The sequence below is a fragment of the Quercus suber genome, unplaced genomic scaffold (assembly GCF_002906115.3).
Source record: "Quercus suber isolate HL8 unplaced genomic scaffold, Cork oak 2.0 scaffold_169, whole genome shotgun sequence".
Taxonomy (NCBI): Eukaryota; Viridiplantae; Streptophyta; class Magnoliopsida; order Fagales; family Fagaceae; genus Quercus; species Quercus suber.
The window spans coordinates 1,213,150-1,232,972 of NW_027069629.1; the positions used below are offsets into that span (position 1 = coordinate 1,213,150).

General features: G+C 34.0%; 1 protein-coding gene across 1 annotated transcript; it reads right to left on the bottom strand.

The window, feature by feature from the left end:
* Nucleotides 1–1,670: 1,670 nt before the first annotated feature.
* On the bottom strand, nucleotides 1,671–3,055 carry LOC112033491 (G-type lectin S-receptor-like serine/threonine-protein kinase LECRK4). The gene has a single exon (XM_065777960.1). The coding sequence runs from the start codon at nucleotides 3,036–3,038 to the stop codon at nucleotides 1,671–1,673; it is 1,368 nt and encodes a 455-aa protein (XP_065634032.1). The 5' UTR covers nucleotides 3,039–3,055.
* Between the last annotated feature and the right edge of the window lie 16,768 nt (nucleotides 3,056–19,823).

Consider the following 19,823-nt stretch of genomic DNA (forward strand, 5'->3'; position numbering starts at 1 on the left):
TGGATAATAGTTTGATGCCCACTGAAATTGAGATGTCCAAGGCGAAGATGCCACTTCTATGACTCATTTTTTACAAGCCCATGGAAACATTTCTCCATTGTTGAGTTAAGATGGAGTGGAAACATACAATTGTGACCCATTTGAACTTTGCAACAAGCCTTCCTTCAACATCCTTCAAAAAAGAGAGAGTTTCTCCATGTGTTCTAATTTTTTCCTTTACCTTTTATGGGAAATTTGTATGAGTCTCCCAAACAGATATCACCTTGAACACCTTCAACAAGCTCAACAAAGACCACTCATGTGGTTGCTAGCTCCAAAATCAAAATACCACACCTCTTGCAAATTATTTGCCTCCTCTTGTGCAAAAAGAAGTGTACATTCTTCTTTTTCAACATTTGATGCCTCAACAAGATTAGATAGTTCATTGTGCTCCTCAGATTTATTGTACCAGCAGTCGGATGCATAATGTCCAAATTTGTTGCAATTGAAACATTGGACATTTCTATTACCTCCACGTCCGCGAGCAGATCTACCTCTGAATGTTCCTCTTCCATAACCCTTGCCACAGTTGCTATTGGTATATACTCCATGGAAGCCATTAGGCTTCTCCTCTCTTAGAGTCAATCTTAACTCTAATGCTTGCTTAATAATGACAACATAGCTTGAATTCTTTTCCATACGCTGCTCATGCACTTAAAGAGATCCCATTAATTCATCAATTAAGAGAATCTCCAAATCTTTGGACTCTTCAATAACCACCACGACATGCTCAAATTTATTTGCAAGAGATTTTAATATTTTCTCCACCACATGAACATCTTCAATACTCTCTCCATTACTTTTCAAATGATTAACAATTACAAGTAATCGTGAAAAATAATCAGAAATAGTTTCACCATCTTTCATGTGAGCAACTTCAAACTTGGCACGAAGAGTTTGCAAACGAACTCTTTTCACACGATCGACACCCTTGAAAAAAATGCCAAGAATCTCCCATGCTTCTTTACTCGATTCTGCTTTGGCAATTTTCTCAAAAGTTGACTCATCCACCCCTTGATAGAGTAGAAACAATACCTTCTTGTCTTTCTTCCTCTGATCCTTGAGAAAAAAATTTTGCTCTGCGTTGTAGGTGTCTTCTTGTTCACTTGTGGGTTCTACATACCCATCAGTGACGAGCTCCCATAGCTCTTGTGATCCAAATAACGCTTTCATTTGAATCTGCTAGCTCTCATAATTTTCTTTCGTTAATTTAGGAATTTGTGGTTGCACCATATTAGAAGACATCTTCACTAATGGTGTACACAAAGACTCTAGGCTCTAAGAACCTGGCTCTGATACCACTTTGTTGGCTTTATAAAGCCTTGACTTAAAATTCAACAAAGTACTCAAAAGAAAGAGAAGAATGAAAATTTTATTAGAGTACTTCAAACTCACAAACAAATAGATTAGGCTACTGCATGAGAGCTCACTACAACTTTTTCTCTTACACACTTTCACATCATACTTCCATCCCCTTTTATGGTGAAGTTACAAGAGTTGTCATTATTGTCATGACGCTTTGTTTCATAACAGAAAATTCTAGAATGTAAAATACTAAAAGACACAAACGTTATGGAATGACAATAGACAAACAGTCATGGAAAAACAAAAGACACAAATATTATGAAATATCAAGATGCACCTTTTGGTTTACCACAAAGACGGGATCTGTAAATAGCAATTCCAGAAATGGCCAATACAATGAATGCAAAACCAACTAATGAAATACTAATAATTAGGATGTCCACACGTACTTCTTTCTTCCTTTCTTTTGGCACAATTTTAGCTGTAGAGGGTGTAGATGTATCCACCTTAATGAGGGCTATGTTTGAGTCAGTTTGTTTTCTTCTCCCAAATCTCAAAGGAAGCCTTTGTTTGCTGCATGCCCCGTCTTTGAAGAACGCAGCTTCACAGTTACAGTCCTGCAAACATGCATTTCTACACTCCTCTTTGGTTGGTAATAATAGTGGAAGAGAATAAGTAACATTTTCCCACATGGTATTAGGCACTTCTTTCATGGTATTTATGCCTCCTTTGCAACTTTCCGTGGTGAAATTCCTTTCACAGCCCAAAGACCTTTTGCTCTCATCAATAAATGCAAATCCAGGAAGACATGTGCAATGAAAATCTTTACCATCATCTTCACAGAATGCATTGAGGCCACATAAACCCTTCGGTTCACACTTGTCAATGGCAGGTGACCATATAATTGACCAAATACCATTCTGAACCAGATTGTATGAGTATAGCCGCAAGAATCCATCATCATCCATTCTCAAACGGTAAACTGAACCTTTGGTAGAGTTTCCTGCTCCAGATATAGTCACTATGCCACTAGCATTGGCCAAGAAAAGATGACCATCATCATCAAGATTTAGAGTGGCATTAAATTGTGGTGCCTTTATACCCTCTGACCAATAACCATATTCAATAAGGTATGGGGTTCCAAGTGGGTAAAGCGCTAGATATCCATCTTGTTGCATAATGGCACGAAATCTACCCGTTGATTGGTTAGACTCTGACACGCTAGAATCCAACACATCATCATAAAAGAGACGCTGAGTTGGTAAAAGGGTGTCTGTTGGATTTTGGAAACTCTCCCATATTGTATTGTTGGTTGAATTATAGACAACAAAGTTGCCTGTATCAAGCATGGAAGCTGAACTTGCAGAACTAAAATTTGCCACGCTCGTCTCTGCTCCTTGTGCTGATTGCAGAACCAATCGTCCATCACTTGTGAAATTCAATGTGGCTTCAGCAGAAACTGGAGGATTGTCTCGGTTGGCTGTCCAAACTACAGTCTTTTGAGGAATCCCAGCAAGAAAAACTCCTACAGCAAAGCCATTGCCTTGCTTGTAGAATCCAAAGGCATATAGACCAGAAGGTGATGGCCATGAGGAGTTAGTGGTAGGTGTTAAAATTGAGCCTGGCTTCACAATGGATTGCCCTACCGTGAAAATGGCTGAGAGGAGAGAAAAAAGGAAGATAGGTGTCGTCATTGAAGAATAGAATAGTTCTCTGTGAAGAACTAAGAAATCCAGCTTTGCATATATAGTCAATAAAACAAGCAATGATTTTTTTTTTTTTTTTTTTTTTGGTCATTACAAAAGATTAACCATTACGCCAATTGCTTTCGTTCAAGAAAAACAAAAATAAAAGTAGGCCAATTTCTTTCTCAGGGTCAGAAGACAAGTCAATACGGACTAGTGGGGCTAAAATTTGTTCTCAATAACCGGAAGTTTTTCAATTTGTTTTAGATTTGAATACTTTTTTTGGGGTTTTAATAGGAGTCATTATTAACTTTTTTCTTTTTCTTTTTTTTTGATAGGAAGAAGTCATTAATAACTTGAATACTAATTAGAAATTTAGTGTCCAATTTAAGATTTGTAATGTAAACTGACAGTGCATTATGATTTTACAAATTTGTGATCAATATATACCAGAATCATATATCAGTGTCTAAGTTTAGCATTAAGTGCTTCGAAATTGGTTTCCTCTTTAAAAAAAGGTATTCATAAACGAACCCAAAACAATAACTTAATCAGTCTCAACATCTTTACGTTCCCTCAAAGAAATCTTGCACCACATGTTTTTACATTCTAGATTTTCCTCATGGAGTTGGTAGTAGTAGTGGTGGCGGTGGGCTGGTGGCGTTTTTATGAAGAGTATTTATGAATTATGAAATTTAAACTTAAGATTTGGATGCTCTATAATTCCAAGTAAATTTCGCAAATTTTAATTACCTTTCTTTTAAACCCAATCTAGAAGTGGTTGGTCTAGTGATCATGGACTCACTCCTAAGGGTTTGGAAGGTGGAGGTCCAAGGTTCAAATCTTGCAGTGGGAAGCGCATGAAAAATAACTTCATACTCTCAGCTCATACTCACTAGCATCCTCGATGGGGCTGAGTGTACAATTATGACTCATCCAAATCCCCTACTCTCGCAAGGCTGGGCCCAGCGAGTAGAGTATCACTATGGTCATGCCCAAGTAGAAGACGCTAACTCAGGTCTCCCCCCCCCCCCCCCGCTCTATTCATTTTTCTCCCATCAAAAAGGTTTGATAGAAAAATTAATATTAAGATAACTTTCTTTTTTTTTAGAATCACACAACACGGAGAGTGTGAATAAGGTTCTAATATAAAGACACACTACTAAACATTTTGACCTAACCATTTTAATCAAACTTAATGTACTACACATAAGGAATTTATCCTACATTTTTTCTTAACCAAAAGTAATAAAATTCCATAAATATAGATGCACATAGACATATGATTCTAAACACATGTCAGCATCCTAACATGCCCAATGCATTGATGCATTAGACAGAAAAACACTTTTATACTATAATGAACTTATATGTGCAAACCAATGAATTATTTCATCGAGTGTGTGTGTGTGTATTGAAATTTTTGCATAATTACTAGCGATGACAATTTAAACCCGGCCCCATAGGTATTAGCCTCATCTGCCCCGCATAGTAGGTCAGGCAGGGATAGGACTTAAATTTTTCCCCTGCACCAGTCTCATTTATGTTTTAAAAAAAAAAATTATAGTATTTCTATAGATGTTTTATAAGGCTTAAATATATGTAATGTATTATTTTAACTTTTTTTTTTTTCAAAGAAACTTATATTTTTATGTTTTAAGACTTTATTTGCTTTTTTTTTTTAATGTGAAAAATATGAGTTGATTCAACCCGACCCACAACCTGATTAGCCCGATTCATTTTCAACTTGTTTAAAATATGGCCCTTTTTTACCTGGCATGTTTTGGCCCACAACCTAATTGACCCGACCCAACCCAACCTAACCCAACCCGATTATTTGCTATGTTTAGTTGTATTGTTAAAAAAAAAAAAAAAAAAAAAAAAACACAATTGTGGGGAGGTGATTAGTCTCAAAGAGCTAATCCCCCCTCCCCCGTAAAAAAGTCATCAGAACCAGGGACCTCGGTAGTATTGTATAAGGGCAAGCTTGGGAGTCGCTATTTTAAGGACAGGACGTGTTGATCATTGAACTTCTTGCTCATTGGAAGAGTCTTTTCATGGAGGTTTACCATCAAAGTAGTAGGTCATTGTTATTTTAATTCTTGCCAACAACCATTTGACACAATTCATAAAGAAATGATGACTGAAAAAACATATACAGAATGTGTTTTGAAAACGTGCATGTGTGTGCACACACACACGAGGAAAAAACTAATTTAAAATAGAAATAAAAAAGTAATTTTCCTTAAGAATAGTCTCTTATTTTATTTTATTTTTTTTCTTAATTTTTTTATTAAAAAAATTTATTTTTTCCCTAAAGGAATTTAGCCACTTAAGATACCAAATAACTAGAATACGATTTTTAAAAAATGTTTTATGTTAAAAAGATTTCATATTTAGATCATAGAGTTACAAGTTTTAGATTAACTTACTATTTTTTTTTTTGAAGAGTTTGAACTTTGAACTAATCAAATTTTTAAGAAGATAATATTTACATTTTATCATTAAAAAATTGATTTAAAGAAGTTTGGGGAGGAGATTTTGGTGTCGTTGGGCCAGGAGGGCCAACTTTGGTCCATTACACTAAATTTTTTTTTGATTTTAAGAAATTAGAAGGGGAGGTGTGGGCCTGTCCCCGTTTGCACATGATTCCTAGATTTTCTAACATATAGGCTTAAAATTGATTCATATAAGATTTTGAGAGAAACTTAGAAGGAGTTTGATTTTCTAGCATCAATATATCTCATGCATCATATCAAATAGGTATTTACATGAGTTCCACATAAAATGACATGTATATTTCATGCATCAATTTCAAATAACTCAATTGTAGTTTTCTTCTCTAAGAATAATAATAGTGAAAGCTTTAAGTAATCATGTCGTCATAAAGTACCTCAATATTAGAGAAAATTTTGAAAACACAAACTATCCATTTAGCATCTAAGTACTGAGCTAACGATTTCAAATCTCACTGCTAAAATTTTGTTGGCCAAGCATTGTAGAACTCATTTAGACATGACTTGTTAGCACCTTTGGTGTTTAATTCCTCTCTTGTCATTGTATTTTCTAGACATGTATTTGATTATCTTTAGAGAAGAAAAGAAATTATGTTTATTTTGTGCACATAAGATACATGCGCGCATAGGTTTTGTTTTATCCGTTGGGATATATTAAAGAGAACCAGAAAGGGCCAAATTAAATGGCTAATTGATAATCTATTTATAAGAATTAATAGCTCATGAAGTGCTAATATAGAGTTTGTATCATGTGGTGAACCTTTCTTTTGTAAAAATTCACATCAAATAACTATTAATAACAAATTCTTTAATTGAAGGAGTTTATAAAAGAAAAACATTAAAACAAAGAGATGGTCCCTAGCTTAGCTCTTAAACAAGTTTGTGTGTTCATCATAGGGTTTATTAAACTAGAAAAATTCTCACTAAAGTTAATATCAAGATATGAATTTTCTTGTCAAAATACTTGAACGATAATGAGTAAATGTATGATCAATTTATTCTGTTGTGTATACTACATATAAATTTTGTAATATGGACCAATAATTTTTTTTTTTTTTTTTTTTTTTTTTTCAAGAGTTTTATGATTTAGTGATATTGTTGCCAAAGGCTCATGAATAGTGTTTTTTAGTTTATTCAATTAGTGAGATGCACTTTTTCTTTTCTTTTCATTTCTTTTCTTTTCTTTTTTCCCCTTCAAGTATGCCAGTTGGTTTGAGCCTTTTTTTTTTTTTTTTTTTAAGATCTTTATATGTTTACTTTGTACTTGCAATGCAAGTTTATATTGTAAATACACAAAAGTGGTTAATATTATACACATTTGCACAAAAAATGGTAAATATTGTACAAATTTTGTAAATGTGTACAAAATTTGCCAATTTTTTTGTTTCTACAATATAAATTTACATTGTAATTGTGGGGCCAGGAAATCGTGCGGCCTCGGCCCACTCCAGGCCAGGCCCAAATGGCCCAGTCCGAGGAAGAATGGCTACCCAAGGCCAATTTGGGGAGAAAACTCTTCTTTGGACCCACGCCGAGGATCCCCTCGTCCTCGGCATACTAAGGATAATTGTAGGGGAAGGGGAACAAACCCAGAGTAAGTTGTCACCTCAACACTTAATACGTTCACCTAACCCTTCTGGCCGCATTAATGGGGATGCAACCCCCGGGCAGGGCTGCATCGATCAGGGTGAGCCACTTGAGCATGGATACGACCGCTGATGGGACAGGCAGCCAGAGGAGAGGCCAATGAACGATCAACAGAAGGAGGATGAGAGTAATATATAAAGGATACAAACAAAGTGTAAGGGGGAGGAAAAGAAGAAAAGGGGAATGCATGTTCGGCCATGGGCCGAGGAGTATCCCCCAGTTGTAAACTGTTCTAAGTATTTTTTTTTCAATAAAAGAAAAAGGGGTTCACACCTGGTAAACGCCGGTCAGCACCTAAACCTTCAACCCACTCTCTACAAATTCATTGTTCTGGGTTCGTTGGGCCTTTAACCCATCTCTTTTGGGCTTAGGCGACAAAAACCGACCCTACAGTAATTAAGTACAATGTATACATAGAGATATTATGAAAATGTTATGACGCATGTGCCAATTCCTTATGGGTAAAAATAAAATAATAAAATATTATACCGAGATCTAGCACAACTAAAATGTCGTGACATTTTGTTGTTATTACAATATATTCACAACTATTGAAGTGTAAGTTATAGGTCAAAATAAAATAATAAAATATTGGACTGGGATCTGTCACAGTCTTATACGAATGAGATTAACTTTTTATGACATAATTATCAAAATTCTTAAAATTAATGTCTCTTTTGATTAATGTAAATCTCTATGTATTTTAAAAATCAAATGATTTATATCTTTATTTGTGATACAAATAAAATCTAAAATTGATCCTAATCACTACTTTTTTTTCCCATGGCTAGCCCGTGCCTTGCACGTGCTGCCCTGACTAGTATTTAACAAGTGAGGGATGATCCTTGAGGACAGAACAATATCACTAAATCATAAAACTCTNTTGGAATATATATTGTTATACTGACACAACAAATTTCAATATATTTTCACAATTATTGACGTGTCAATTTCTTACAAGTCGAAATAAAATAATAAAATATGAGACTGTGACCAACCACAATTAAAAATAAATATTTTGAGAAAATGTTACAACACTTATTCTTATCATAATATTTTTACAATTGTTAAGATCTCAGTTTCTTATAAATCAAATAAAAAAATGCTAAGTCCAAAACATTTTAATATTAATTTCTACAGTGCATAAATTTTTTTTTTTTTCAAGTTATCGATTTGTGTTTTTTTTTTTTTTAAATATTTATGTAAGCTAGCATATCTATTAATTATATAAAAAGAGCCAAAGGCTCATGAATAGTGTTTTTTAGTTTATTCAATTAGTGAGATGCACTTTTTCTTTTCTTTTCATTTCTTTTCTTTTCTTTTTTCCCCTTCAAGTATGCCAGTTGGTTTGAGCTTTTTTTTTTTTTTTTTTTAAGATCTTTATATGTTTACTTTGTACTTGCAATGCAAGTTTATATTGTAAATACACAAAAGTGGTTAATATTATACACATTTGCACAAAAAATGGTAAATATTGTACAAATTTTGTAAATGTGTACAAAATTTGCCAATTTTTTTGTTTCTACAATATAAATTTACATTGTAATTGTGGGGCCAGGAAATCGTGCGGCCTCGGCCCACTCCAGGCCAGGCCCAAATGGCCCAGTCCGAGGAAGAATGGCTACCCAAGGCCAATTTGGGGAGAAAACTCTTCTTTGGACCCACGCCGAGGATCCCCTCGTCCTCGGCATACTAAGGATAATTGTAGGGGAAGGGGAACAAACCCAGAGTAAGTTGTCACCTCAACACTTAATACGTTCACCTAACCCTTCTGGCCGCATTAATGGGGATGCAACCCCCGGGCAGGGCTGCATCGATCAGGGTGAGCCACTTGAGCATGGATACGACCGCTGATGGGACAGGCAGCCAGAGGAGAGGCCAATGAACGATCAACAGAAGGAGGATGAGAGTAATATATAAAGGATACAAACAAAGTGTAAGGGGGAGGAAAAGAAGAAAAGGGGAATGCATGTTCGGCCATGGGCCGAGGAGTATCCCCCAGTTGTAAACTGTTCTAAGTATTTTTTTTTCAATAAAAGAAAAAGGGGTTCACACCTGGTAAACGCCGGTCAGCACCTAAACCTTCAACCCACTCTCTACAAATTCATTGTTCTGGGTTCGTTGGGCCTTTAACCCATCTCTTTTGGGCTTAGGCGACAAAAACCGACCCTACAGTAATTAAGTACAATGTATACATAGAGATATTATGAAAATGTTATGACGCATGTGCCAATTCCTTATGGGTAAAAATAAAATAATAAAATATTATACCGAGATCTAGCACAACTAAAATGTCGTGACATTTTGTTGTTATTACAATATATTCACAACTATTGAAGTGTAAGTTATAGGTCAAAATAAAATAATAAAATATTGGACTGGGATCTGTCACAGTCTTATACGAATGAGATTAACTTTTTATGACATAATTATCAAAATTCTTAAAATTAATGTCTCTTTTGATTAATGTAAATCTCTATGTATTTTAAAAATCAAATGATTTATATCTTTATTTGTGATACAAATAAAATCTAAAATTGATCCTAATCACTACTTTTTTTTCCCATGGCTAGCCCGTGCCTTGCACGTGCTGCCCTGACTAGTATTTAACAAGTGAGGGATGATCCTTGAGGACAGAACAATATCACTAAATCATAATAAACTTACATAAATATTTAAAAGAAAAAAAAAACACAAACCGATTACTAAAAAAAAAAAAAAAAAAAAAACCTTTAGGCAGTTACAGTGCCAGTTGAATAAACCAAAAAGGACTACACAATAAGTGTTGCAACATTTTCTCAAAATATTTGTTTTTAGTTGTGATTAGTCATAGTCTCATATTTTATTATTTTATTTCAACTTGTAAGAAATTAACACGTCAATAATTGTGAAATTTGTTGTATCAGTATAACAATATATATACCAGCTTACATAAATATTTAAAAAGAAAAAAAAAAACACAAATTGTTTAATGAAAAAAAAAAACTGAGCTACAGTATCAGTTGGCGCTGTAGTTACTATTCAAAACTTGGGAAAAAGAAAGTCACTCACGAAAACAAGGTGCTGTAATTACAGTGATTTAGCGCGCTTAAAAAAAAAAAAAAGGGGGAAAAAGGTACTGCCTTGGTGTCAAAGTTTTAAGCGTGAAAGTTAAGTTAGAAAGACGCATCATGCAATAGTACTGCCTTGGTGTCTAAGTTTTGAACGTGAAAGTTAAGTTAGAAAGATGCATCATGCATGGACCTTGTCAAAGTTCCGCTCATTGAATATACATGAACGAAGACCTTGTCAGAACTCGAAAGAGACTTTGAAGAGTCAAGACACCAAGCTTCAGCATCTGTAATGGTTCATGCATGGCCATTCATTTTGTCATGACTAGTACATGGCGGTCCATAAGGGTCTAATACGTGTTACAGGCTTACAGGTGTGTTCCTTCTGGCATTCTTGACTCATTATAATGAAAATGCTTCAGTTCTTACTTCTTTGGGTATCAAATTTAGGTCTATACTCTATATATATGTCAAACGTAGTTAGTACGGTGTTGACTTTGCTTCCACTTTTTTTTGGGTTACTTTTTGTTTACTTGTGTTCCCTCTTGTAATTTATATATCTGTACTTTCCCTAACCGAAAAAATGGTTAGTGCCATATGTTATGCAAGCAATAAATTTTTTTTTTTAATTTATAAATATTTGTAAGCACTAAGAAAAATAAAATAAACTCACAACACTTGAAGTGTTTATGACTACTTCTATTGGCCATCTTATAAATATAGTTAGTTTTGAAGTTTATAATAAAACATAATTGAATTTTTTTTTTTTTTTTATAAATTCTGTTGTGAGATGTCTTGTATGTTGGATTGGTATCCGTTAACTAAGTCTTAGAATTATGAATAAATTTACAATAAGATGATCTTAATTTCCAACAAGCAACTTTGAGTTAACAACAACAATATCTAAATTTCTAGGCATCAAATACAAATTCACTTGAAATCTTCACTTTATATATGTGGTTACGCTAGCTGCAGCATTGTAAGAAATAAATTAAAATTAATACTTACCTTGACAAAATCAATTGTAAGATCCTTCAATTTTAACGTGATAATCAAAATTATCACATTTATTGGCTGTGCACATACAAATTTAAAAAAAATTAAAATTTTTTGAGAGATTGAAGAAGTTCAACTACTTTTTTCTTCCCTTTCCACTCATAGCTTGAACCAGGTTCACCTTAGTTTAGCTTCATTACAACTTTTTCTGAGTTTTATTAATCAACTCAAGCCTTGTACATCAAATTATTATTTATTTATTTAGAGTTATTTTAAGATTACAACCAATTTTACACTCATTTTTACTGGTATTTGTGATTAACTATTTTTCATTTTTACATAAAACCAATCTATACTGAATGTCAGCCACATCAAATAATTATGAAAGTGAATATAAAATTGGTTTTGGTCCTAGAATTTTTCATTTACTTTAAGTTAAACTATCTCTAAAGTAAATATCAAGATATTGTTTTTCTTGTCAAAATTAATGCTTGAACAATAAGGTATGATCAATTTATTCCGTTGTGTATACTCCATATGGATTTTTTAATATGGACTAATAATTTTGATTTGTGTAGCCAAGATTTTTATGATTTTGTGGCACTGTTCCACTCCGTACGTACTCAAGGGAATCATTCCTCACTTGTTAAAAAGAGAGAAAAAAAGAGAGGAAAAAGTATTGCCTTGATGTCTATGTTTTGAGCGTGAAAGTTAAGTTAGAAAGATGCATGTGACGATGTGAACATCAGAAATTTGGTTTAATACTGATAAATTTGCAATGTACGAATCTGCTGATTGCATTTACATGAACGAAGACCTTGTCAGAACTTAATTATAAGGGACTTTGAAGACGGTGTTTGGTACCACAACTTAAACAATAGTTTTTAATTTTTAAACAACATTATATGTATTTTTATATATTTTTTCATCTACATGTATTTCTAAAAAATATAAATAATATTACTAGAACAACATTATTAAACAGACATTTTCAGTGTTTGTAATGGTTCATTGTCTAGAATTCTTGACTAAATTAACTAAAGTTCTTCAATTTTTTTGGGTATTAAGTTTGTTAAGTTGGTGTTGGCTTGCTTCTTGCTGTCTTCCCATTAATGGCGGTCTTGGACTTCAATCAAGGGCCATCATACTTAATGCCAGTAGCTTGGTAATTTACCTTTATGGGCTTATGGCTCCTCTTGTCACTTTCTATATATACAAAGGAATGAATTGAAGTCTCCAAGAAATGTAGGGACAAGCTAGTGATGACAAAGAAATTAAAAGCTCTAAAAAATTGCCTTAAATTTATAAAGGAAAACTTTTACATATTCCAAGATGAACAAATTGAGCTTTGAGATCCACAGAAGTTTACGATATGGATGTGTTCCAAACGTGAACCTCCAATCTATGACTCCTACACTACCTTTGAAGGTTTGCTCTAACATAAACTTCCAATTTGCTGCTACAAGATCACACTTGAAGGTTTAGATTCAACACTCTCTTGATGATTGGTTTGTAGCAACATTAGATCGACTGATTTAAATTGTATGTAGATTGATTTTCAGTAGTGACTTTGAAAGGAGAAGGAGTATAACTTTTTAGATCTAAAAAAGCAGCTCCAAAGTCCTAAGAAAACGTGTCTTAAGGTTTTCTTTATATTCTAAGTGAATAGATCTCAAACCTTAATCACTTGATGGGTAGGTGGGTTGACAATCTCTTTTAGTGAAAATGTTTTTCTATTGGTCAAGGTTAATTTCGTTCGGTTGAAAATGTACATTCTTGATCAGTCGAAATGAATCGAATTTATGTTCTTGCACACTAAAAACCAAAACCTTGAGCACTTGTCTTGACATTCCTATTGACTCTAAAGACTATAACAAAACAAGTTTTTGTTTACGTGCTTGTTAACAAAAACCTAGATATTTAAATCCTAGCAATAGCTTTAAGAAGTTTAAGTGCACATTGTCATAAAAAAAAATGTAATATTATCTTATGAAGCCCTTTGTTAATTGACAAGACATTTGAGAAAAGAATCTAAATGGAGAAGATTATAATAACAAAAGAATCCATATGGTGGGTGATTAGTTAGTTAGCCTAATTGATAAAAGAAAATTTACATGAATTGGGCTATTATTTTGTTGTGCCAAAAATTTACATAAATTTCTTTCTACCCCTCAAATTGTTTAGACTTCAGATGCCATTCGGCCAGCATGATAGAGAGGTGAAATACAAAACAGAAATACAAGTTAGAATTGGGATTTTTTTTTTCAATTACCCTCAAATCTCTAAAAATTTCGTTAGTTGTCACGTTTCAAAACAAACTGGGAAACTAGCATCATTGAGTAATGATGGGATAATGAATAACACACTTATCCTTACTTATCAAACTCACTGCTTATCATTCTTGTGCAGTATGGCTGCTGCGAATGCTAACGAGATTGAGGTTGCTTGGCCTGGACCCATTGATGATTCTGTGTTGCCTCTATAAGCCCAACATCAGTCAGATGCTATTTGGAATGGGCAGGTAAAAATTTGATTAAAACCAGTTACTATGTTATGAATTCTATCCTTCATATGTTACCCCATTTCATTCATAGAATGTGGACACACCTTTTAACTTCTTGAATCCGGATTGAGTTCGGCAAGTTGTACTCAAACCAGATTGCTTGTGTTATAAAAATTGTTTGAATTGTTATGAAATTTGTGTTGCCATTCCAGCAAATGGTAGGTAAGTCAGCTTTAAATGATGTGTAAACATATATCTGAGTTCAACCCAAATAAATAAATAAATAAATAAATATATATATATATATATATGAGTGTGTTTGAACAAAAATATATTATGTATAACATTATGTCGTATAACTTTCCATAGTATAACTTTATGTAAATTTTATATTAATCCATGGTTCTATTGTGTGCAGGATTTGGGGGCACTTACCTGCCGCAGTCGTAATGAGGAGTTTAACAATCTTGAGCCAATGGTTGACGACCATGCGGTTGACATAATTAAGGGAGTTGGTTAGTAGGGAATCTTGAGGACCTCAGGTAGAAAGATTGATTATGCGCTGATAACGGCCTTAGTGGAGCGATGGCGGCCCGAGACTCACACCTTCCACTTGCTGCATGGTGAGGTGACCATCACGTTGCAGGATGTGGAGGTTCTTTTCAGACTTCGTGTTGATGGCGAGGCTATTGTCTGAAGCCTTGCCTTCACTTAGAGGGATGTGTGCCAGGACTTCCTTGGCTTTACTGTTCCTTTGGATAATATGGCGGTGCTGCAAGGCCAGAGTTTCTCATTAAACGGCTTTTGGAGCAAGTTGTAGTTCCATTGCCGACTATTGTTGAAGAGGATCAATGCATAAGTATGCACGGTGCTACATTCTAGTGCTATTGGGGGACACAATCTTCATGGACAAGTTTGGCGATAGGGTGCATCTAATGTGGGTATAGTTATTACTAGACCTTCGTAACCCACATCGGTACAGTTGGGGAAGTGCTTGCCTTGCATGGTTGTACAGAGAGTTATGCAAGGCAAGCGAGAAGGAATACTTTGTTGTTAGTATTGGTTGCCATTGCGATCAATAACTTTCCTTGATATTTACCATACAAATGGGTTCTATCAATACTGATAACTAGCTTGCAATGTTTGAATCCATCAATGCATGGAGTGAAAGACCAAAACACATAATGCAAAAATCTAGTGTCATCTTCATTAGTGGGTATGGTATGATAGAACACCCGGGTATCCTGATCTTGATCAACATATGCCAATAGCAACTTTTGCAACCTTTGATAAGACTCTTTCCAATTCCTAAATATCTTCCCAATATCACCTTTTGTTTCGCATCCCATACCTTATAGTAAGAAGGCTTATAACCATCATATTTTGACTCCATGATAGATCTGAGATGCTTAATTAGGGTAGTGTGATCCTCGCCTAACTTCTTAAGGATGTCTGATGTAATAAAATCAGAATCGATCATTCTATCATCTTTTTGCAACCCAATTGGTATACATGTGTAAGGACCCTCATACACGGTGACCATCCATAATCTGTGGAGTTTGGGCTTCATGAATGCTGTGACATACCAGTTGCATGACTCATCCATGCATTTCGCACAATGTTTCACCTTTGTCGACCTATTGGTCACAAAATGTTTGTTTCCTTAAGGGCATAAATTGTTAATACACGCTTCACCTCCACTTTATTGGCAAAAGTCAACCTTTTGCTAAAATTCATCCACTCTTTCCAAGTAGACACAAATGGTATTTCAATATTTGAAGGATCAACCATATTTGTCCAAGTATTTGTAGAGAATGACAAGGTAGAAGGTGCATAGGCAGGGATTGTGTTCGTAATGCTTTGGACACTAATAATATTGTTTGCGGTAGTTTCACCATAGTCAAATATCTCATTGTCACGAACATAGGTTCAATTTCATGGTCATTAAAGTCTCTCTCAAAGTCGCCCTGTTCAATCCTCTCTTCATACTCATCTCTATCGACAAAATCTTTACAATTAATGGCAGTCTCATCAACATAGTCTTTGTCATTGTCGTCATCATCATCATCATCATCTTTTACATGTGTAAAATACTCATATTAAGTATCTGGAATTGTAACCTGTAAACTTGTGGTTGTTTGTTGGATTTCCTCGACACCAACTTCTGCACGTGGCTCCAACTTTATGTACAACTCAATAGCACTTATTTGGGTTATTCTCTCCATTTTGTCAAACATGATCTTTACATGTTTGTTTGCTTCTATCATCATATACTTGTTTGTAATTAAGTCGGTGCTTGAGGACTTCATGTGGAGAACGATAAGTAATTTGTATGTTGTGCATAGTAGGATTCACATATAATTCTTTTATAACTATCATCTTCAAACCATCAAGGGTCTTTAACCTATGATCAATTTGAGTATAATAGCACTTTATACCTAGCCCTTTAAATGACAATCCCTTGTTTGCATTGGCTTTGTTAAGCAGCCCACCATAGTATAGGATTATATCAATTATAGTCATTGTGAATTTGTTAGAGTCAAGTGTACTATGTTAGTCACAAAACATTTTATCTAGTCAAAGTATGCAACATTTTCGGTAATGTTAAGACTACCCATTTCATACCTAATACAAACTGCATTGACAATAAAACCCAAACCCTTATGTGAGATAAGAAAATGTGGATTATTACTTTCTTTCTACCGATATGTTTTAATTCCTTACATAGTCATGTTATATATAGAGATATATAGAGATATATATATATATATATATGTATATATTCTTTCTTTCTTTTTTTTTTCATCCTGACTTGAAAGTTGATTGTGCTAACTCACCTATAGAAGAATGAGAAGGTTATGATGATATAGAAGAGTTGAATTTTGGAATGGTTTGGTTGCGTTGTGATAAGGACATTGGCCAAAGGTCAAGTGTTTGGTGGTTTGAGAGAAGGACTTGGGTTTTGTGTTTTGTGTTTTCAATTGTAGCTTGCTTTCTTGCTTTGTTGGTTAGTCATAGGTTTGAGAACTTTGTGGGACATGCCTTGATTGTGGGCAATGACATTAGTTTTGGAAGATTTGTATTTAATTTTTTTTGTTGTTTAATGTTTTCACTTGTTTATTCATTAGTAGTTTTAGATAAAAATTGTAAAATTTAAGTGTAGAAGTATAAGTTTGATTGGTAACTAATGGTTCAATCATGTAATGTCAAGACCTACATAAAATGTTTTGCATTTTGGTGAATCTTAGATGGCTTTAGGGAACTATAAAGAATTACAATATATAATTGTGTGATTTGCATATATTTAGCACTAAGTGATTTTGGTAGAATATAATCCTTTAATAGATCAAGTACGTGCCTTGCACATGCTGCCATCACTAGTAGAAAATTAAAAAGGTCAAATGTGTTAAACCTAACCAAAATACAAGTCAGTGGAAAGAAAAGCTTAGTGCAAACTAGTTGTAACCCACTTACTGCTTTTAATAATAATAAAAGAAATCTAGAAACTACAAAAGTTAAAACTTAACACCAGAAGTCAGTAAACTTAGATAATAGCGCTAGATCTAAACAACATTAAACACATTTCACATACTTTTTCACCTATACGTATTTCAAAAAATTACAAACAACATTATTCAAACTCCTTTACCAAATGAGCCCTAAACATACCACTAGCAACACAGTCATAGAGAGAGAGAGAGAGAAGGAGAAAGAAAGAAAGATACCGCTAGAGTAAGGCTGAGGCTAGAGTTGCCAACCATCTCTGTGGGTTTCCATTCGACTAGAGCTAAGACGATAACATAAGGTTCACACAATGAATCGGGGTTTTAAGCCAAGCATCAACGGCACTGTATGGAGGATTTATTTTTTGTTTTTTGTTATATAAAATTTATTTTCAGTTTTTGTTTTTGAGTAAACAACAACTATTAGCTATAACTATAAGGATTTTTTTTTTCTCGTATTTGGAGGAATCCTAATACATTGAATAGAGTCCTAAGCATTTAGGTTTATTTATTTTTTTAATATATATGGAATTTGGAGAGGCTTTGTCGCCAAGGAATGTGCATATTATTTCTTTTTTTAGATTTTTCCCAATCAAATTTTAAAATTTGAAACAGACCAAATGGAATTTTGAAAGGGAATAATCTTTTTTGAATTTTTTCTCAAAATATTGGGGGGGGGGGGGGCAAGTAATTTTAAAGATCAAATATGGTTTTATTAATACTATTAGGGGAAATTTTGAAAAGATATATTAGAGCATTCCCATTAAAGCTCTCAAAAGCTAAAAATGTTATTTTTTAGCATCTTATTCTAAAAAAGCACACTACAACAAAGGTGTTAGTGTTAAAAATTTTAGCATCTGAGCTACAGTGGACAGCTATCTATAGCTGTCCACTGTAGCTCAAATCTTATAAATATAATAATATTTTAATACTACTTTAATTAAAATATCTTTTCTCTCTCTCACTATTTCTCTTTTCTTCTCACCAAACTCTTTCTCACTATCTTTTCTTCTCTCTCTCACCATCTTTAATTAATGAAGTGGTAAAAAATATAAAACCTTTGATGTTAAGTGTATTATATAGTGAGCTATTAAAATTGTGGGGCCCATGGGCCTGATAGCCTCGGCCCATCATATAGCAAACCCAAGGCCCATGCCGAGGAGCACAAGCTATTCTGGACTAAAGTGGGGGAAAGTCTATTTTCCCAATCCACGCCGAGGACCACCTTATCCTCGGCCTGATAAAGGTGATTTTGGGGAGAGACTAACCCCAAAGTAAACTGTCACTCTCGCATTTAATGCACTCAACTAACCCCCTGACCGCATTAATGGGAAGGTAACCCCTTGGCAGGATAACGTTGATCAGAGTGAACCACTTGAGTACCGATAAGGCCTCTGATGGGACGGACGGCCAAAAGAAAAGCAAATAGATGATCAACAGATGGAAGAAGGAGATAGGAAGATGAAAACTATAAAAGAAAAGCTAGTAAAGTAAAAGAGGGGGGGGGGGAGAAAAAAGGAGAGAACAAAAAGGTCTCCTCGGCCTGTGGCTGAGGAGCATCCCCCCCATTTGTAAAGAAACTTAGTTTTTTATAAGGAAAGTTCATGCATGGTGATCGACGGCCAGCACCTAAGCCTTCAACCCACTCTCTATAAATTTATTGTTTGGGCTTATTGGGCTGAAAACCCATCACTCAGGGTCAATCCAAATTGAGTCCCTACAAAAATAAATAAAGTAGATTTTTAAGATGTTAAATACTAAATTTTTTGAGATTTTATTAGGTATATTGTAAAAAAAGTTGTTAAAATAAATAAAATAAATTTTTAAGATGCTAAATACTAAATTTTTTGGAGCTAGTTTGGTAGAGGAGTTTAAATAATGTTGTTTGTATTTTTTTAAAATACATATTAATAAAAAAAATGTATAAAAATATATATAATATTGTTTAAAAACTAAAAATATATTACTAAAATATCCTAAATAGGGCCTTGAATTTTTGAGATCAATGCTCTTAGTCAGTAGTGACTTGTCTTCTAATCCCTAGGAAGATATATGCGTACTCTTTATTTTATTTTTTGTTTTCTTGTTTGTATTGACTTGTCTGAGTCTGAGAAGAAATTCACCTATTTTTATTTATTTTTTGTTAGCATTGACTTGTCTTCTAATCCCCGACCCCGAGACAGAAATTGGCATACTTTTTATTTGTATTTTTTTAAAAATTTATTGACAGTATTGACTTGGCTTCTTATCCCCAAATTTGGTATACCTGTTTTTTATTTTTGTTGTCTAGAACGAAAGTAATTGGCGTAATGTTGACTCTTTTGTGTTGTATTGACCCAAAAAAAAAAAAAAATGTTTTATTGCTTTGTCACGTGCACGTTTTATTGACCATATATACAAAGCTGGATAGAATTTTATTTCCATTTAACCATAAATATAAAAAAATTTAGATACTTGTCACGTTTCAAAACAATGTTGAAAAGTAACGTCTCGAGTGTCTAAAACTCGAGTTCTATGATAAAACTCGAGTTTTTAAGTCTCGCTTTGTAAGCGGATAGCTTTGAGGTGGAAAAAAATTC

Bases quoted from the DNA above. Each gene is read 5' to 3' on its own strand.
- LOC112033491 (XM_065777960.1), bottom strand. From the start codon at position 3,038: ATGACGACACCTATCTTCCTTTTTTCTCTCCTCTCAGCCATTTTCACG.